The sequence below is a fragment of the Lactuca sativa genome, chromosome 9 (genome assembly GCF_002870075.4).
Source record: "Lactuca sativa cultivar Salinas chromosome 9, Lsat_Salinas_v11, whole genome shotgun sequence".
In the NCBI taxonomy this organism is placed as follows: Eukaryota; Viridiplantae; Streptophyta; class Magnoliopsida; order Asterales; family Asteraceae; genus Lactuca; species Lactuca sativa.
Window position 1 is genome coordinate 166454673 of NC_056631.2, and position 21778 is coordinate 166476450.

Consider the following 21778-nt stretch of genomic DNA (forward strand, 5'->3'; position numbering starts at 1 on the left):
ACTCTACTCTTGCTATTCCGGGATGTTACACTTCCTCCCTGCTTAAAGCTTATAGCTTATTTCTAATCCAAACACTTTTGCAAAAACTGTTTTCTCACACCATTATAAGTTAATAAGCTATAAGCTAAAAAAGATAAGACCGAGGGTACAACAAAATAAGACCGGGAATCGGTGTTCTTATCTTCAAGTGAATAGAGTATCGGGAATTCAATTTGGTAACAGAAAGCTTAAATCTGTTCTTATTTGTTCATTTTACTTCTTTTTGTATAGTTTGTTTTTTTATAGGTAAATTGCACAAAAAGTCACCATATTTTCACAAAAATTCAATTTTGACTGTTACTATTATTTTTATAATTTAGCCACTAATTTTTTAATTTGACTATTTGACCGGTCAACTAAGTTAACAACTGACGTGACATGTTGATGTCCCTGTCTATTTATGGTGGCGTAACATACTGATATGGAACTGACATGGCATGATGACGATGACATGTACTTGGGGAATATTCATAAATTCATTGTATGAAGAAACAAATTCTATCCAAAATTATTCTCATCCCTATACTCTCCGTAGTTTGTATTGATCGAATAAATGAAAAGAAATCAGAGTTTGAATTGAAACATGAACACAATGAGTAAATATAATCTGGATGGCTCAATAATACTTCTAAAGGTTACAAGAGTATGTGTAGAGTAAGAACACGAAATGTCCAAAGGTTACTCTATCTCTAGAACCTATCCCTATTTATAGGAATTCAGAAGTTAACAAAAAATACATAAAGGCTAAAACTATTAAGCTTCGACATACAAATGTGCCTTTATGAAATACATACAACATACGCTGAAATATAGACTTCGACTCTAAGACAGACTCTTCGACACCTCACAACACAATTCAACCTCAACACTCTCACTCTATTACTAGAAGCTGGCTCGTTGTCTGTTCTTCATTAATTCAGGGAGACCTGTTAATTTTCAGATCTTTATTTTCTTAATTATTGTACCTAGACCGGTCAAGGGAGCACTCTTAAATGTTGAAACCTTGAATAGAGAGTTATAAACTTTATTGAGTGTAGCTAACAAATCAAATGTGTTCTGAGAATCATTAAGATCGTGTAGCAACTCGAAGCAATACATTAAAAATACACCACCAAATCAAACATAACTTAAACCCCTAGGTGAGGTTTAATGTGGAAACAAGAAAAAAAAAAACATAGTAGAGCATGGATTATTTTGATAATATAACCACAGAGGAAAGCAACAAAACAAATATTTGACAGCTTTAAAGATGGATTAGAGGGTTTAAACTTTAAACATTGATTGTATTGGATTAATATCAACAGCTTAAGTAGAAACTATAAAATTTGTGATTCGTACATCCTTTTCTTTATATAACAAGCTGGGGTTCTAAAGCAGAGGTTGTAGGAGGCGGTGGATAGGCTGGGTTAGGCTTCTCAGTGATAGGGGTAGTATCGACTTTTGGCATTGGCTTCTCTTTAACCTTCTCAATATCAGGAGGATGTGGCTAAGAAACAGCTTCTTCAGATGCCTTGTTGGATGGAGTAGCAGTATCAATAGTCACCTGTAACATACTTGCATATGGCTCAAAAACATCCATACTACTTGTATTTTGTCAAAATAATTGTTGATTATTCACTGAAAATATAAATATTGCCATATCAATTTCGATATTCAAACTGAAATAAGATGATTAACAAAAATCCGAGAAATTACCTAGTAGAACAGCTCCAGTTGTGGGTGCTTGCTGTGGATGTAAGATCATACAACTGAATAAGCCCTCTTGACATGTTCCAACATAAAAAATATATCTTTGCTGCTCTAAACATCTCAAATCAGGTAACTTCTCAAAAAGCCAACAAGACTTAATTAGGTTTCAGAGATTCTAGATGTTTCAAAATGCAAAACCTATCTGGAAGATGTAGACAATAAACTTAGCTCCTCTTGGGTACCTATGGAATTAATACCACCTTTGAGTACTTTAATTAAGCTTTCTTTAACGTCGTAACCTACCAATGCTTCTTGAAAACCTCGGAAGTTTTGTGCAAGCACACGCACCTCCAGAAATGAGCTTCGTGAGACTTCTAATCAATGGAGGTATGTCGTCTTTATGAAAACATGTAAACTCAAACTTCAGCAAATTATTGTCTGGGTGAAATGGGCAGGTTTTTAGGGTGAAATGTAACTCAGCTAAAGGACGAACCTTAAGTGATTTGTTCACTATACCAGAAGTATTATCATTTAAGCGAAACGAAAAAGATCTAAACCCCAAAAAGCCACTTAAGTCTAAGCGGACAAGATTTTTTAGACATCCAATGGGAGCATGAAGTTCTAACAAGTTATATGACCCTTCAAGATTCAGCATCTTGATATTTGGAGTCAGCCCAAGGTCAAGGGTCCTCAACTTTGAATGCATAACGGTGAGGGATTCAAGCTCTTGACATTCATCGGCTAGGTGAAGTTCTACCAAATCTTTGCAGCTTACAAGAAACAACATATTGAGATTAGGAACCAGCCTGAGGTCAATGATTCTCAACTTTGAATAGCTCATGCTGATGTGTGTGAGTATTGGGCATTCGGGAATGTGAAATTCTTCCAAATCTTTGCTTCCATGAAGATCCATTCTCTTAAGATTTGGAGTCGGCCCAAGGTCAACGGTCCTCAGCTTTGGACCTTCAAGGTAGACGGATCTGAGCTTCACACATTCATTGGCCATGTGAATTTCTTCCAAATCATAGCAATGCATAACAGATAAATTCTCAAGATTCGGAGTCAGCCCAATGTCAAGTGTCCTCAACTTTAAATATTTGAGATTAAGGGATGTGAGATTTAGACACCTCGGGGGCATGTGAAATTCTACCATATCACCACCTTCAAGAAACAACTCCTCGAGATTTGGAGTCAGCCAAAGGTCAAACGGCCTTAACTTTGCACAATAAAGTTTGAGGGATCTGAGTTTTTGACATTCAAGGGGAATTTTAAGTTCTACCAAATCACCTAGTCCTCCAAGAGTCAATGTCTCGAGATTTGGAGTTAGCCCAAGGTCAAAGGTCCTCAACTTTGGACCACTGAGGCCTAGGAATCTGAGCTTTTTGAGAGCCTAACATAAGCAAAATTATATAAAAAAAAATGAATATTGGTATATGATATAGCAAAGCAATGGATAGCATTATAGTGAATTATATAAAGCAATTAATGAACCACAATTCTACCTTTCTTTCTCCCCCTTCCCAAAGTTGCACGATCTTGCTGTTGATCATCTCAAGTGCAACAAGATTATTTGCTTGAAATGTTTTGGGTAAAGACCCAAAAGGGTAATTGTTCCAATGCAGATATTGTAAAGCATCTGGGAAGTATGGACTAACTTTATTACAACACAGTAACCCAAAATCATTTAGACAATTTGGGTTCCGTTTAGCCCTATTCGAGTAAAGACTTTGCTGAGCCACATAAAGATACCGAAGTTCTTTCATCTTTCTAAGACCTTTCATAACAATTTCCGGATTTAGTCTCTCCTTGTAAAATTTTATACATCTTGTTGCTTTAGTACCCTGTAACCAAAAAGCAATTTCCATGAAACTTGTTTCATAACAAAGGAAAATGTGTTAGTTTCTCCAACTTATACAAATAAATATGATCCTTACCAAGTCATTAGCCAATATATCTTCAATCTCGTCATCAATCCACAATCGGCTATGTTTGTAAGGCATATCCGGGTGGGAACGACGAACAATATTCCTGCCCATTTCTTCAATATGGTCATGCATGCCTACACACTCACCAACATCAGATTTATCATTAAAAGTAATAAGAGATTTTTGCTCAAGAACCCTTAAACAAATTCTAGCATGAAATCCACAGCTTTCAAGTGCTTTGATTACTAAGTCTTTCGGCCAACCTTTCAGTATGGTTGCAACATCTAGAAATATTTCCTTGTAATCTTCATTTAAACCGGTATAGCTTAATTCCAACTTTTTTTTGAGTTTCCTCTAACGGAATTCTTTTAAGTCTAGTCAAGGCATCTACCCATTCAAGCTTACTTTTACCACAAAGAAAAGAACCCAAAACTTTGATGGTCAAGGGAAGACCAGCAGCATAACGTAGAACTTGTCTTGATAGCTCTTCGTACCCTTGAATGGGAATTTCTCTCCCAAATGCATACCTATTGAAGAGGCAAATTCCTTCCGTATCTGATAACAGATTAACATTATGAATAAACTTTACTCCATGTGCTACTAGCACTTGCTCATCTCTTGTTGTAATGATAATTATACTTCCCGGCTTAAACCAACTAGGGTCACCCGCTAACGCCTGTAATTGTTCCATACAATCCACATCATCTAGAACAAGAAGAACCTTTCTACCACGCATCATCCTCCACATCATGTTTTCCCCCTCATTTTCACTACTTACGTTGATTCCTTGATCATTCAAGACATCTGAAAGAATTTGCTTTTGCAACGACTTTAAACCGGACAAGGAAGCGTTGGAAACTTCCCTGACATTCTCAATGAAGCTTTTACCTTCAAACTGAAAAGATATTGTATTAAAAATAGCTCTGGCCAGTGTTGTCTTCCCACCACCTCCTATCCCCCAGATCCCAATCATACTAACATCATCAGGAGCAGTTCCTAATGATGATACAATATTGTTGATCCGGGCCTTCATGCCTACTAAGTTTTCATCAATGCGGACATTAATGGAACGCAACTCTAGTGAAAGCTTTTCAACAATTTGTTGAATGACTTTAGCTTCATGCCTGCATTTTAGAGAAGATTTAGTTAGCCTACTCAAATCCTACAAAACAATTACTTTCAAATCTATAAATTAAAATACAAACTTATATTTCATGTTTAATAATATTTCATATTTAATCTTTCAGCAAGACTCATGAACAAAGTTAAGATTTGGATATCCAACATGATAGGCCATGTCCGAGCCTTATACATCCTAGGTAAACTCAGATTAGAAAGAAAGAAATTAAATGAAACAATATCGTAGAGAGATGATGAAGGAATTACCCATCAGCAGTGTTCTTCAACTCCCAACCGGCCACATCAGCTGCTTCTTTCAAAGCCTTTCTCCATTTCCCAGCAGCCTCTTCATTTTCATGTTTGGCAAAGGCTTCTCCAAATTCCCCGATTTGATTGCGGACTTCGGAGGGTTCCACATAATAGAAGACGGGGTAAACAATATGTGTGGTTGTCTTGTGACACTCCATTATCTTTAGAAGCTCATTCAAACACCAAGATGAAGATGCATAATTCTTGGACAAGACAATGATAAAGAACTTTGAGTCTTCGATGGATCCCATGAGCTCATCACTGATCCTTTTCCCTTTATCGATTCTCTCGTCGTCCTTGTAAGTGTCAATGCCCTTCTGCTGAAGAGCAGAATAAAGATGATCAATGAAGTTCTTACGGGTATCTTCACCCCTAAAGCTCAAAAACACATCATACTTAAAGCTCTTGTGAATGGATGAAGTGGAGGAAAAGGCCATTGATTAGAAGGTATATGCTTGAAGTAATGTATAATTAAACTAAAATCTTTGCTGTGGGAAATGTATAAGAAACAATTGCAAAGAAACTTTGATGAGATCTAATGAATAACCCAGAGAATGCATGTTAAGAAGATAATTGGTGATGTGATGTGAAGGTGATGCTCTTGTTTGGAAACTTTGGAATTAGGTAGAGAAGAAAAGACAACTAGCAGTGACAGCGAATAATTAACCTATGAAAACTAGCAGTGACAGCGATGTATTTGTTTGTGAGGACACAAAATGCTCATATTTGTTAAAACATAAAAGGAAGACAAGAAAATCATACGTTTTTAACGCATTGACAGCTGTTGTAGTTTCATCCTTTTGTAATCCAATATCATTCCTATATGTTGTAGACTTGTTCAACTAAAATGAATTTTGCCCCAGTCTTCTTTATTTTTCTTATAGAAGAAAATTTACAACCCTAATTAAAGATTCACGGCAGCAGTTTAAGCACACGTAAATATTACTTAATATACTTTAGCAACAAGTTTAGTGAAGGTCTTCGTAGCAGTCTAGCAGACACCAATCAATGCACATAACCTTGTATAGAGAGTTAAAACTTTATTGAATGTAGCTAACAAATCAGAATATATCTTTAAGACATGTAGCAACTTCAAGCAATGCATTAAACACACACCACCAAATCAAACGTAACTTAAACCCTAGGTGGGGTCAAATGAAATCTGGAAACAAGAAAATAACAAAAAACAACACAGTCGTGATTAATTAAATTCAGTAAGAGCATGGATTATTTTGATAAGACGAAATTACATAAATGGTCCCTGTAGTTTACCAAAGGTCATAAACTCAGTACCTGCTAACATAAACAATACATACACATGGTTACTAGCTTGAAAATATCCATAACAAGGATAAGTATACCAATATCAAATACCTTGTACTGCTTCAACTTAATTAGTCCATCAATTTCTACCAAATCCCCAGGTTCTGTTCCAAGAACAACAATTAATTGGAAAGTATGATGGTTAAAGAAACTTGATTACATAGACTGAAGTAAGCCAAATAGTTTCCAAAAGTAGTTGGGCAAATCATCTTGTGTGTAGAGTGTAGACCACTTCCCAGAACTCCTAATTGCAGGAAATGGTTCAGATGTTAGTAGGACAAATAGTAACATGAATACATTTTCATATGCAAAAGATGCAAAATGAAGATGGAATATAGTATACTACTTTTACCTGTGTGGTAATTTACATGAAATCAACACTGAGTTGTCAGAATTTCAACATCTGATTCTTACTTCACCATTTGGATTTGATTTTAAACTCGAATAAGGCTCCAAATTTAACACAAATGATAAAGAAGCTATTCTCTGAAGCCAAGCTTAAAACTATAACACGGGCATGGGTTCTTCCTGTATGTATGTATGTATAATTATTGATTTTTAGATGAAATTTTTTAATGTTGTCTATCCATTTCAAAATTCAGATGAAAGTAAGATGCATGATTAATGGAAAACTGAGAAAGTACCTTGTAGAATAGTTCCTGCTTGCTGTGGATGTAAAATCACACGACCGAAAGAAGCCCTCTCTACATGTTCCAACATATATAAAAAAGTATTTCTGGAACAAATCTTGCTGCTCTAAAAATCTGACATCTCTAATCACAATATGTCCTTGGGTAACTTCTCAAAAGCCGATAAGACTTATGTGTAGAAGATGTAGACAACAAACATAACTCCTCTTGGGTACCTCTGCATTAACAGATTTAGGGTTTTTTCTGTATCTATTGATTGAAAAGTGTACAGAATAAATACACAAGGAAACTCAAGAAAAGGAAACTATTCTATGGAATCCCTTGATTATAGGGATTACCTACAATTAAGATTATAATTAGCTACCATCTTTCCTACAATAAATACAGAATAATTTACATTTTCCCACACTCCCCCTCAAGCTGGTGAGTGGGAGTTTCCCATTCCCAGCTTGGATAAGATTCTTTCAAACATTGGTGTACTTAGCCCTTTGGTGAAGACATCTGCCAGTTGTTCATGAGTAGGCACAAATGGGGTACAAATTAAGCCACTGTCTAACTTCTCCTTGACAAAATGTCTGTCAACTTAAACATGCTTTGTCCGATCATGCTGAACTGGATTGTGAGCTATGTTTATTGCAGACTTATTGTCACAATAGAGCTTCATAGGTCCCTCCCAGTTGATCCTTAGATCTTCAAGGATAATTTTCAGCCATAATAGCTCACATATACCGTGTGCCATTGCCCGAAATTCTGCTTCAGCACTAGATCGTGCCACCACGCTTTGCTTCTTGCTTCTCCATGTCACAAGGTTTCCTCCTAAGAGAGTGCAATACCCTGTTATAGATCTACTGTCAACTGATGACGTAGCATAGCTTGAATCGGTGTATGCCTCAAGTGTCACACAATTATTTCTTTCAAACATGATCCCTTTCCCTGGTGCTCCTTTGAGATACTGTAAAATCCGATGTGCTGCTCGCAAATGGGTTTCCTTTGGATTATGCATAAATTGGCTGACCATGCTTACAGCATAAGCTATGTCAGGTCTGGTATGAGACAAATATATAAGATTCCCCACAAGGCGTTTCCACATTCATGACTTGCTTCCATTTTTCATTAGATAATGCCTCAGACAAATTAGTAGGAATGGTAATGGAGTTGAGATTGACAAGAAATGCTTTGTATGTAGGAGAGAACTTTTGAAAGAGGTGTAGTGTGATAAGGGATACAATGGTTTTTTTGTGCATTCTCTTGTTCCTTTTCTAAAGGCAATGGGCAGATTTTGATCGCCTGTTTGAGATTCAATTTCACTTTATAAGGGTATAGAATCAGAGATTATTACCCCATTTGAAGGATCAAAAGGACTAGAATCGGACACTTGGACTTGCTCGGGTCTAGGAATGTTCTTCTTTTGTCTCGAGTATACCAGGTTCTTTCTAAACCGTGTGGATTCAGGTTCTGGAATAGTTTCACTAACTGGAACCGTTGAGACTATTTCTGGATTAGAGACAGAATCATGGGTAGGAGTACTTGGGGGATTAGGTTGGGATGATGTAGGAATAGATGTGGAATGGGATGATGAAGGAGTAAATGTGGATTGAGAATGTGATGTAACTGTTTCTGTTTCTGGATCATGTTCAGGGATATGACTCGAGTGAGAATGGGATGATGTAGGCAAAGATGTAGATAAGTCATGGAAAAGATCTTCCAAGCTTCCATTATCTTCCTTACAATTATCCCCCTGAAGATAAGGTTGGGTGAAGTAGGGATTGTTTTCGCTAAAGGCTACATCCCTTGAAACAAAGAACCTTCTAGATGGAGGGTGATAGCATTTTTACGCTTTCTGGGTTGAGGAATATCCCAAAAAAACACACTTTAGAGCCCGGGGATCAAGTTTGTTTCTTTCTTGGCTATGGATGTGAACAAATGAAATACATCCAAAGATGCGCGGAACATGATTGTTGGAAGTGGACACATTCGGGTAGAAGGAAGAAATTACATCCATCGGACTTTTGAATCCAAGAACTCGGGTAGGAAGTCTATTTATAAGGTAAGTTGCTGTGAGCACAACATCTCCCCAAAAATATTTTGGAATAATAATGCTCTAGTTTGATCTAATAAATGCCCATTTTCCTCTTTGACACTCCGTTCTGTTGAGGCGTTTTAACACATGAAGATTCTTGAATTATTCTCTCTTTTTGAAAATAAGAAGTGAGAGTTTGATTGAAATAATCTCGAGCATTATCAGATCTTATCCTTTGAATTTTGACTCCAAATTGGTTTTTTATCATTAAAATGAAATTAGGGAGAATAGTGCTAACATATGATTTATGCTTTAACAGAAACACCCAAGTAACCCGTGTACAATCATCAATGAATGTCACGAACCATCGTGCACCCGACACATTACAAAATATTAGATGGACCCCATATATCAGTATGAATAAGATAAAAAGGATAATTGCTTCTTTATTACTAGGGATGAGCAAAAGGACCGGGGAACCGGCCGGAACCGGTCCTGGAACCAGAACCGGTCTCGGAACCGGCATCCGATGGAACCGGTCGGGCTGGGACCTATACTATAAATTTGTGATTATTTGGAACCGGGACCCGGAAAGAACCGGCTATTGGAACCGGCCCAAAACCGGGAACCGGCCCGGCTAGAAAACGTTGTCACGTAATGACGTTCACGATCGATCCCACCTCCTGCTTGCGATACACACAAGAAAAAAAAACTTCTTCTTCCCATCTAGTCTCAAATCGCAATCAGTCTCATAACAAAAAAAAAAGCAATCGTTCTTGTGAGTCACGGCCACGATCCCAACTCCCCAAGTCACGAACCCTACTCTCTTCAACAATCGGCAATCAGCATCACTTCATCATCATTCAATTCTTCATCTCCAAGTTTCCATCGATTACAAGTTTCCATCTCCAAGTTTCAATCGATCTTCAATTCTTTATCATCATTCATTGATTTTCATCTTCAATTGCTTCAATGATTCAAACTATGGATGTTCATGAAGATCAAGTAAGAGCATATATTTATATTTCATGTTTTAAGATTATATATTTCAATATTTGCTTCAATGCTTCAATGATTCGCCAAATAATGGCATGCATGCAAGTTTTTTTTCTTTGCTTTTGTTGTCTCCATTCCAAATATATGCATTGTTATCCCTACTTAATTAAAAGATCTTGATTCTTGATCATAGTCTCATAGTGGAGTACTCCTTTACGGATGAAAGGTTGTACATATAATATATGTTTCATGTTTTAAGCTCCATTTAACAATGTACTTTGTAGACATACATGCAAGATTTTTGTTAGATTAGTTTATTGTTTTATAGTATGAATGCAATTATGTAAGATTGTCAAAACTACGAATTTGTTTACTACTTTTGTTATATAATTAATGTGTAAAATTGACAATGTAGGATTTGGATGGGCTACCAAATGTACCATCATCAAGATACCGAAACTCGGATGCTCATGATGCCAATATTGAAGATGGTAATCCGGCTAATTGGATTGGAAAAGACTTTGATGACCAAGTAACATTAGTATTTAGCTCATTAGCAATATTTATTTCTTTAGCAATCTGTCCAAATATTAAATTGTGCATAACTAGTTCAATTTAACTTGTTTTGACCTGAATCTTTTTCCTACATGTAGATTAGGATTTGTAGTTGAGTTTAGACTATAAAAACATTTGATTTGGTTAAAAATTGAATGAGCTACAAGCCCCGCAAGGAAGGGTGTCAAATATGATTTTTTTTTTCTAACAACAATAAAACGTGATGTGATTTTGTTGTTCAAATATACATAACTCATTCAATTTAACTTGTTTTGACCTGAATCTTTTTCCTACATGTAGATTAGGATTTGTAGTTGAATTTAGACTATAAAAACACTTGATTTGGTTAAAAATTGAATGAGTTACAAGCCCCGCAAGGAAAGGTGTCAAATCTGATTTTTTTTTTCTAACAGCAATAAAACGTGATGTGATTTTGTTGTTCAAATATGCATAACTCATTCAATTTAACTTGTTTTGACCTGAATCTTTTTCCTACTTGTAGATTAGGATTTTTAGTTGAATTTAGACTATAAAAACGCTTGATTTGGTTAAAAATTGAATGAGTTACAAGCCCCGCAAGGAAGAGTGTCAAATCTGATTTTTTTTTTATATTTATTTTTCAGCATTTAAACGTAATATGACTTATTATATGTTTTATTTTGTGAATATAGGATTATGGAGAAGATTCAGAAGAAGATTATATAGAAGAAACACCGGCATGGAATGTTATACCAAGTGATGAATCAAACCAAGAAGAGGAGCCACAAGAACAACAACCTTCAAAAAAACGAAAATTTGCAACCACACAAAAACAAAGACAACCAAAAAAACCAACACAAACAAAAAAACCACCACCACCACAAAAACGAACACAAGAAAAATACCCAACAAAAGCAAAAACCAAAAACAAAAAAAAGACTCAAAAGGAGTTAAGGGACCGGATTAACCCAACCAGACGAGGTGAGGGTAGAGATAATTGTACCGCTCCTGTTTGGAAATACTTCGAGATCGAATGGATAAAGGAGGACGATGGAATTGAAAGAAAGTGGGCCGAATGTAATTATTGTTTACATTTACTAGCCACAGATCCAAACCGGAATGGTACAACTTCAATAAACAAGCATTTTAATGGGTGCAAGTTAAATCCAGACAACATACCGAAACAAGTTGATGACAAACAACAAAAGTTGTCATTTACGAAAGCTCCTAATGGTGAGGGTCATGTATACACATGGAAACATGATGATACTAGGATCCAACTTGCCTTGCTAGGACTTTTCACCATCGGGGAACTACCATTTAAATTCATTGAAAACGAGACATTCATAGAATTTGTAAACGCCCTCAATGGTAGGGTGAAATTGCCTTCAAGGCATAAAATTTCTCGTGATGTTGTGTCATTCTATTTAATGGAGAGGCAGAAGTTGTACAAACATTTGAGCAACCCCAAAACAGCCATTCACTTGACAACCGACACGTGGACATCCTCGTGTCAAAAGATAAATTATATGGTTGTCACGGCCCACTTCATTACCGAAGATTTTGTCATGCACAAAAGGGTAGTCAACTTTAGAGAGGTTGATACTCACAAAGCTGAAGACATGGCCCGGGAGTTGCTAATTTGCATAAATGAGTGGGGGATGAAGAATGTCATGACGATGACCGTTGATAATGCCAAGACAAATGACGCGGCAATCAACATCATTGTGAAAGAACTACCGGGTATTTACGAGAATGACAAACATTTTCACATTAGGTGTATGGCTGATATCATAAACCTAGTTGTGAAAATGGGGTTAAAACACGAAGTTTATCATGTAAAAAACCTACAAGATGCGGTGAAATACATTAGAGCCTCCTCGCAACGGATCAAGACGTTTAAACAAGCCATGAAGGATGCGGCTGTAGAAAGTCAAAAGTTTTTGTGTGGTTAAACTCCAACAAGGTGGAACTCTACCTTTGAATTGCTAAGATCAGCGTACGATGTGAAAGACGCATTTCTCGAATATAGCCATCAAGGTAAATAAAATCAATTAATCAAATATATTTCAGCACTAAAATTAGCAATATTTATTTCTTTAGCAATCAGTCCAAATATTAAATTGTGCATAACTAGTTCAATTTAACTTGTTTTGACCTGAATCTTTTTCCTACATGTATATTAGGATTTGTAGTTGAGTTTAGACTATAAAAACGCTTCATTTGGTTAAAAATTGAATGAGTTACAAGCCCCGCAAGGAAGGGTGTCAAATCTGAAATTTTTTTTCTAACAGCAATAAAACGTGATGTGATTTTGTTGTTCAAATGTGCATAACTCATTCAATTTAACTTGTTTTGACCTGAATCTTTTTCCTACATGTAGATTAGGATTTGTAGTTGAATTTAGACTATAAAAATGCTTGATTTGGTTAAAAATTGAATGAGTTACAAGCCCCGCAAGGAAGGGTGTCAAATCTATTTTTTTTCTAACAGCAATAAAACGTAATCTGATTTTGTTGTTTTTTTAGTAGATCCAATGTTTCAGAAAACTGTGGGAAGGGTACCATCACATTCAGATTTTGAGATGATTAAAAAGATGATGGAGTTCCTTGAGAAGTTTAAGAAGAAAACTGAAAAAGTTTCGTGTTCAACAAAGCCTATCTTCCATACGTATACCCGGGAGATCCTAGATATAGAGCAACATCTTAGGAAACATGAAACCAACCCGGATTTTATGTTTATGGTACCGGATATGAAAGATAAATATGACAAATATTGGGGTGACTATGATACTATAAGTGATTATGTCTTCTTTGCAACATTGTTAGATCCTCAATGCAAGTCAAAGTTTATGAAAGTTGTTTTTAACCAAATGCTTAAAGCCAAGAACAAACATAAAAAGATGTCCGCTGATGAGATAGAATCCAAAGCACGTGCAAAGGTTATTGATATCGAATGCAAATTGGACAAGTTTTTCAAGACATACTTGGAAAGGTCAAACATGACCTCATCGTCTCAACAAGAAACTCCCGAAGAAGTTGTTAATTTTGATGACGAAAACGAATTCTTTGGAAGCTATATGACTTCGGGAAGTTTCCCCTCGACTTCGTCAGAAAGTCAATTGCAATGATACTTAAACGAGGACCCAATCGGATTTGACAAAGGATATGATATCCTCACATGGTGGAAAAATAATGCGGTGCGGTTCCCGATCGTTGCTCGAATGGCAAGAGGTATCGACCTTCTTTTACTCTAATTTAAAATTTTAATTTATAAATTTGTGTCGTGTATTATACACTAATTTGTTTATTAATAGATATTTTGGGGATGCAAATTTCCACCGTAGCATCCGAATCCACATTCAGTAATGGTCATCGAGTAATTACCGACTACCGTACTAATTTGTCCGTTGTGATTGTGGAGGCATTGATATGCACTCAAGATTGGCTAAGAAAGAGTAGCTTGCCTATATATGACTACAACGAAGTGCACGATGTGTTAGCTGACGATGACCTCGCTATCGGTAATACACTAATACTTGTTACATCTTATTTTTAACTTCTTATTAGTATTTGTTACATTTTAGTAAGTAATAACATTTTTCTTTTGTATTATATATAGACATTGTGGATGCTATACACAACTTGAAGCTAACGGGGAAGAGATCGGGAAATTAGTCAAAATGTCAAAGAAATGTTGGAATCCACATATTAGACTTTGTTTTTTTTTTTGTTGGTGAAACTTGGAAGTATATTTTGAATGTCGAAAGTGTATTTTGAATGTTGAATGTTTGAATGTTGGATACTTAATAACATAACTTTGACAACATCCATGTTTAATTTGCTTGTAATAATTTAAATAAAAGATCCATGGTTAATTTGCTTGAATGTTGAATCGTTTATTAAAATGTTTATTATTAAAATGTTGATTATTTACTAGTATTTAAACATCCACTTCTTCATAAAAAACTAATAAAACGCAAAGTAAATTAGTCGTTGGAATTACTCGAAAAACCGGCAAAAATCGGACCCGAAAAACCAATAAAACACAAAGTAATTTAGTCGTTGGATACATCAAAATTTAGCCGGTTCCAAACTCGAAAAACCGGCAAAAACCGGACCCGGAACCGGAACCGGTAGAACCGCTGGGCCGGTTCGGTTCTTCATTTTGGCCGAAGCCGGTTCCCCGGTCCGGTTCGGTTCTTTTGCTCATCCCTATTTATTACTGATAGAAAAAGGGATACGCTTGTGTTTAGCAAGCTCACATACTTCACAATGAAGGCTTTCAACATCAATTGTTTTAAACAGAGAAGGAAAAAGAACTTTAATAATCCTAAATGAGGGATGACCTAAACGACAATGATGAAGTATGATTTTTTCTTTATTGGAGATAGCAAGTTCTGATATGAGTGAGCGAGAATCTGTTATGAGTGAGTGAGATGATCTGGGTGTTTTTTGCAACTCAAGACGATATAAATCAACCTTTTCCTTAGCAAGTCCAATCATCTTCCCTGAATCCTTTTCCTAAAGTACACAATATTTATCGGAAAAATATCACATAACAATGTAAATCTCGTGCTAGTTTGTTTACAAAGATCAGATTAATGGACAATTTTGGGACATGAAGGACACTGTTTAAAGGAATGGATGGACTGATATGGATATCACCTTTACCAGCTACAGTGGTTCGAGTTCCATCAGCAGTGACAATTTTCTTATTACTTGGACAAGGTGAGTATGTGGAGTAGTGTTTGGAAGAGTGAGCCATATGGTCAGTGGCTCCCGAATCAATGACCCAAGAGTATTTTAGGTTTGAATCTGAGGCATTAAATCCAAATGAAAGTGGTTGTTTACCTGGGGATGAAGGTTCACCACCAGAAGGTTTTTCAAGAGAGCTGTAAAATGAAAGTGGTTGTTTACGTGGGAATGAAGGTTCACCACCAGAAGGTTTTTCAAGAGAGCTGAAAAATGATCTAAGCTTCTCCAATTCCTCTTGTTTAAGGCTTATTTGCTCTTGTTTGACTTCTTCTGGGGTTGGATCAACTACAATATGAGCTTGTCCTTTGTCTCTAATTGTTGCACTTTTTTGGCCCCAATCATGACTTGGAGGTTTGCCATGTAACTTCCAACATTTATCCCTCGTGTGACATGCCTTTTTCCAATGAGTGCACCATAGCCCATCTCAATTTTGAGTTCTGAATTGATCATTTTTCCCAGATCCAGACTCATAGTTGGTTCTATTTTCCCTTCCTATCTTGACATGTTCTGCTGTCATTGCCGATCCATTCATTGGAAGGGTTTCAAGCATTAAAGTTCTCCTGCTCTCCTCACTTCTAACAATGGCCACCACTTCATTAAAGCAAGGAACTTCAGGCTTTCCAAGGATTTGAATCCTTACTTGATCAAAATCAGAGTTTAAACCTACAAGAAAATCATAAACTCTGTCTTGTTCAATGAAGTCCTTGAGTATTGCAGCATCTTCTGAGCAATTGGTCTTGATTACCCTATAATGATCGAGTTCTTGCCACAGAGATTTTAGTTGATTGTCATACTCGGTTACTGTTTTACTTCCTTGTTTTGCTGCCATAGTTTTGACTTTCACTTCATAAACTTGGGCTGCATCTCTGGCTTTGGAGTAAGTTTGTTGAATTGCATCCTAGATATCCTTGGCGTTAGCCATGAACATCATTGTATCACTTATCTCAGGGACCATAGAACTCCATAACCACGCCATGATCATGGAATCTTCTTCATCCCATGCTTCAAACTTGGGGTCTTCTCGCTTTGGTCCTGTCCCAGTGAGATGGCTGATTTTTCCCTTCCCTTTCAGGATGGTTCGAATCAGTTGGGGCCATTTGAGATAGTTTTTTTTCCATCCAATCGGTATGATGCATGGATGTGCTGTAAATCTCCTGGTTGAGAAACATGGGTTGTAGAGCCTCAGATTCTGACTTGGTTCCGTCATTCTTTTGGTACTAGGTTATAAATTCTTGGCGATAAAGGCTGAATAATCAAAGGGGAGAGGCAATGAAGGCCCAAAAAAAAAAAAGAACGAAGGCTAAAAAGGTTTCCCAAGCTTCGGATGCTCTGATACCATAACAGATTTAGGGTTTTTTCTGTATCTATTGATTGAGAAGTGTACAAAATAAATACACAAGGCAACTCAAGAAAAGGAAACTATTCTATGGAATCCCTTGATTATAGGGATTACCTACAATTAAGATTATAATTAGCTACCATCTTTCCTACAATAAATACAAAATAATTTACATTTTCCCACATGCATTACTACCATTGAGTTTAAGCTTTATTTAACGTTGTAACCTACAAATGCTTCTTGAAAACTTCTCAAGTTTTGTGCAAGCACATGGACGTGCAGAAATAAGCTTCTCAAGACTTCTAGTCAATGAGGGTAGATCTTCTTCATGAAAACATCTAAACTCAAACTTCAGCAAATGATTGTCGGGGTGAAATGGGCATATTTTTAGGGTAAAACATAACTCAGCTAAAGGACGAACTTTAAGTGATTCATTCACTAGACCAGCAGTATTATCTGTTAAGCAAAACAAAAAAGATCTAAACGCCAAACATCCGCTTAAGTCTAAGTGGACAAGATTTTTTAGACATCCAATGGGAGCATGAAGTTCTACCAAGTCATAACATTTTCTAAGATTTAACTTCTCGAGATTTGGAGTCAACCCAAGGTCAAGGGTCCTCAACTTTGAATTACTAATTTTGAGGGATACAAGCTTTTGACATTGATCGACCAGTTGAAGTTCTTCCAGATCATAACAATCTGTAAGATATAATCCAGTGAGATTGGGAGACAGCCCAATGTGAAGGGTCCTTAACTTTGAATTAGTGCATTGTAGGGTGATGAGATTTATAGATCTACCGGGCAAGTGAAGTTCTACCAAATCTTTGCATTCAGAAAGAAACAGCTTATTGAGATTAGGAACCAAACTGAGATCAAGGGTCCTCAACTTTAAACACTCAATCTTGATGAATGTGAGCATTGGAGATTCGGCAATGTGAAATTCTTCCAAATCATTGCATCCCTGAAGATCCAGCCTCTTAAGATTTGGAGTCGACCCAATGTCAAGGGTCCTCAGCTTTAAACCAACAAGGCAGAGGGATCTGAGTTTTAAACATTTATCGGCCATGTGAAGTTCTTCCAAATCATAACAACTGGACACATATAAATCCTCGAGATTCGGAGTCCGTCCAATGTCAAGGGTTCTCAAGTTTGAAAAGCTGAAATGGAGGGATATGAGATTTGGACATGTATCTGGCATGTGAAGTTCTACCAAATCACGTCTTAGATACAACTTTTCGAGATTTGGAGTCAGCCCGAGGTCAAACATCCTCGACTTTACATGATCAAGTTCAAGGAATCTGAGTTTTAGACATTCACCGGGCATGTGAAGTTCTACCAAACCACCAGCTCCAGGTCCATGTACATGTTTGACAAGCGTCAATGTCTCAAGATTTGGAGTCAACCCAAGGTCAAGGGACCTCAACTTTGGACCACTGAGGAGAAGGAATCTGAGCTTGTTAAGAACCTAACATAAGCAAAATAACAAAATGAATTACTATTGGTATAATAACAAACCAATGGATGTACAACAATATTATAATGAATCATGCAAAACAATTCTACCTTTTTTTCTCCCCCTTTCCAGAGCTGTACGATACCGCTTTCAGCCATCTCAAGTGCAGCAAGATTATTTGCTTGAAATGATTTGGGTAAAGACCTAAAAGGATAATTGTACCACCGCAAATATCTTAACGCATCCGGAATGTACAGGCTAACTTTATTAGATTTCCAATTACGCCATACAACTTCTAAACCATTTAGACAGTTTGGGATGAGTTTATTAATTTTCGGATTTGGGTAAACTTTATTATCAGTCACATCAAGAAACTGAAGTTCTTTCATCTTTCTAAGACCTTTCATTGTGATTTGCGGATCCAGTCCCCTATAGTAGAATTTTATACATCTTGTTGCTTCAGTACCCTGTAACAAAAAAGCAATCAACATGAAACATGTTTGTAACAAATGAAAATGTGTTAGTTTCTCCATCTTACCATGTCATTAGCCAATATATCTTCAATTTCCTTGCCAACCCACAACCGGCTATGTTTGTTGGGCATATTGGGGTGTGAACGACGAACAATATTCCTGCCCATTTCTTTTAAATGGTCATGCATGCCCAAACACTCATCACCATCAATAGTTATGAGAGACTTTTGCTCAAGAACTCTTAAACCAATTCTAGCATAAAATCCACAGCTTTCAAGTGCTTCAATAGCCGAGTTTTTCAGCCAACCTTTTAAGATGGTTGCAACATCTAGGAATATTTCCTTATGTTCTTCATCAAGACTGATATAGCTTAGTTCCAACTTCTTCTGAGTTTCCTCTAATGGAATTGTTTTGAGTCTGGCTAGGGCATCTACCCATTCAGGTTTACTTTTACCACAGAGAAATGAACCCAAAACTTTGATTGTCAGGGGAAGACCAGCAGCATAACATACAACTTGTCTTGAGAGCTCTTCGTATCCTTGAACTGGAATCTCTTTCCCAAATGCATACCTACTAAAGAGCCAAATTGCCTCCTTATCTGATAACAGATTGACATTATGAATAAACTTTACTCCATGTGCTACTAGCACTTGCTCATCTCTTGTTGTAATGATAATTATACTTCCCGGTTTAAACCAACTAGGGTCACCGGTTAATACCTCAAGCTGGTTTAGATGATCCACATCATCTAGAACAAGAAGAACCTTTCCACCATTTAAAGGGATTTGACTTTTCAACGAATTCAATCCGGACAATGAAGCTTTTGAAACTTCCCTCACATTCTCAATAAAGCTTTTGCCTTCGAACTGAAAGGATATTTTATTAAAAATCGCTCTGGCCAAAGTTGTCTTCCCACCACCACCTATCCCCCAGATCCCAATCATGTGAACATCATCTGAAGCAGTTCCTAAAGATGATATAATACCGTTGATCCGAGTCTCCATGCCTACTAAATTTTTATCAATGCGGACATTGATGGCACGTAACTCTAGTGAAAGCTTTTCAACAATTTGTCGGATGAATTTAGCTTCATGCCTGTATATAGAGAAGATTCAATTAGGTTACTCAAAATTCCCACATAAATAAATTACTTTCAGATCTATAACTCTTAAGAATTTATGAGGTAATAACATCGTAATACTCATAATCATATTTCACATTTAATCTTTCAACAAGATATGTTAAGATTTGACAATCCAACATGAGAGGCCATGTCCGAGCCTTTTACATCCAAGAAAAATATAGATAAGAAAGTAACAAAATGAAAGAATGTTGTACTGATATGATGAAGAAATTACCCATCAGCAGTGTTCTTCAACTCCCATCCGGCCACATCAGCTGCTTCTTTTAAAGCCTTTCTCCATTTCCCAGCAGCCTCTTCATTTTCATGTTTGGCAAAGGCTTCTCCAACTGCCCCAATCTGACTGCGGACTTCAGAGGGTTCCACGTCATAGAAGACAGGGTAAACAGTCTGCTGGGTTGATTTGTGACACTCCATTATCTTTAGAAGCTCATTCAAGCACCAAGATGAAGATGCGTAGTTCTTGGAGAAAACAATGATGAAGAATTTTGAGTCTGCAATGGATTCCATGAGCTCATCACTGATTCTATTCCCTTTTTTGATCCTCTCGTCATCCTTGTAAGTGGAAATGCTTTTCTGCTGAAGAGCATAATAAAGATGATCGATGAAGTTCTTACGAGTGTCCTCACCTCTAAAACTCAAAAATACATCATACTTAAAGCTCTTTGCAACGGGTGAAGTTGAAGAAGACGTCATTGACGGTATGCTTGAAGGATTCTGCTGTAAGACAATTTACTTGATGGGGAAAATTTATATGAAACAATGCTAAAGAAACTAAGATGTAAGTTTATAGAAGATATGATTCTAGCACTGGTGGTTATGTGAACGTCATCAAAGAAGAGGATAAGATCTATGTAAATATTATGAGGAGAAACAAAAGCCACTTGTTTAGTCAAAGAAGAGGATAAGATTATTTGCTATAAGGGATAAAATCGGAAATTGGGCAACTTACTTGTTTCTACCAGACAATGTAACATTTTTCCATAGCAATATTCAACCTGTTGTTGAACAGGTAAGCATCAGATATGCTTTGCATGAACGATTTGTCATTTTGAATTCATTTGTACCAATTCGTTCAATTTAGGATTGGTGGGTCTAAATTTGGTCCCAATAAGCCTGAACTTTGCCCCTTCATAACCACCATTAACTCCAAACACAAATCATCCCTAAAACTTAACCCCAATCCAATCCCCTCGCCCCGTCCCATATGGTGCTCGATGAGCTGTTGATAGAGTTACATCTGACCATTTGTTTCCTATTTGAATGGTTGGATCTTGGAAGTAGCAATCCCAAGCAGGGGCGACCTGTAATGTTTTGTTGACCTGATTTTTATTATTATTAAAATAAAAAAAATAAAAAGAAAAGAAAAGAAAATGAAACTTGTAACTGTGAGTCGTTTGGGGATTCAATTATTCATTTCAGAACTTAATATCCACAACTTTGTTAAATGATCGATTTATTTTATAAATCTGTGTCAGATGAAATGGAAAATCTTCAAAAAATATTAATATTTTGAGAAATTTTTTTAATAAAGTCTTAAATTTGATTTTTTAAACAAAACAATCCCAATTTTTTAACTTTTTGAATAGAAAATCCAATAAATCGGTTAATTTATTCACTTTAGTTCTTTTTGACCTGTTCAGTAGATCATAGGAGTAAATCGTTAATTTTTCCAAAATAATGAGCAAATTTTTGCATATTTCGTCAAAACTTCCATATAATGTATAAACGTATTTATATCTATTTTTATGTATTTATGTATTTTTAACAATTTTACATATATTTTATGAGTTTTTATGTGTTGTTTTTTATGTATAACATATTTATATGTATTTTTACGTATTTATATATTTTTAAGTTTTTTATATAGATGTTTATTTTTTTAAAATGTATAACCATATCTTTTATGTATTTATATAAGTTTTTTTATATAGATGTTACTATATTTTTATGTATTTTAAATGTATAAACATATTTTTTTTTACATATTTATATGTATTTTTTAAGTATT

The 21778-nt window shown here is 36.1% G+C and overlaps 2 protein-coding genes across 4 annotated transcripts; both read right to left on the minus strand.

Annotated features, from left to right (window-relative positions):
• Window positions 1–1729: 1729 nt before the first annotated feature.
• LOC111889669 (disease resistance protein RPV1) lies at window positions 1730–5518 on the minus strand. The gene is made up of 6 exons (XM_023885810.3): window positions 5040–5518; window positions 4293–4777; window positions 4059–4208; window positions 3663–3958; window positions 3231–3569; window positions 1730–3118 (listed from the first exon to the last, which is right to left on the minus strand). The coding sequence occupies exons 1-6, from the start codon at window positions 5516–5518 to the stop codon at window positions 2015–2017; spliced, it is 2853 nt and encodes a 950-aa protein (XP_023741578.2). The 3' UTR covers window positions 1730–2014.
• Window positions 5519–5948: 430 nt separating this feature from the next.
• LOC111889667 (disease resistance protein RPV1) lies at window positions 5949–20997 on the minus strand. Of its 3 annotated transcripts, XR_006187072.2 has the most exons (6): window positions 19985–20997; window positions 18692–19721; window positions 18264–18620; window positions 16884–18165; window positions 7049–7271; window positions 5949–6932 (listed from the first exon to the last, which is right to left on the minus strand). XR_006187072.2 is itself a non-coding variant. In XM_052767488.1 (5 exons), the coding sequence occupies exons 1-4, from the start codon at window positions 20461–20463 to the stop codon at window positions 16915–16917; spliced, it is 3117 nt and encodes a 1038-aa protein (XP_052623448.1). In that variant the 5' UTR covers window positions 20464–20997; the 3' UTR covers window positions 6964–7271; window positions 16884–16914. The 3 variants fall into 3 exon arrangements, 2 of the variants coding, with proteins under 2 accessions (XP_052623448.1, XP_023741577.1); XM_052767488.1 differs by lacking the exon at window positions 5949–6932 and having other exon boundaries at window positions 6964–7271; XM_023885809.3 differs by lacking the exons at window positions 5949–6932; window positions 7049–7271 and having other exon boundaries at window positions 16692–18165.
• Window positions 20998–21778: the final 781 nt, after the last annotated feature.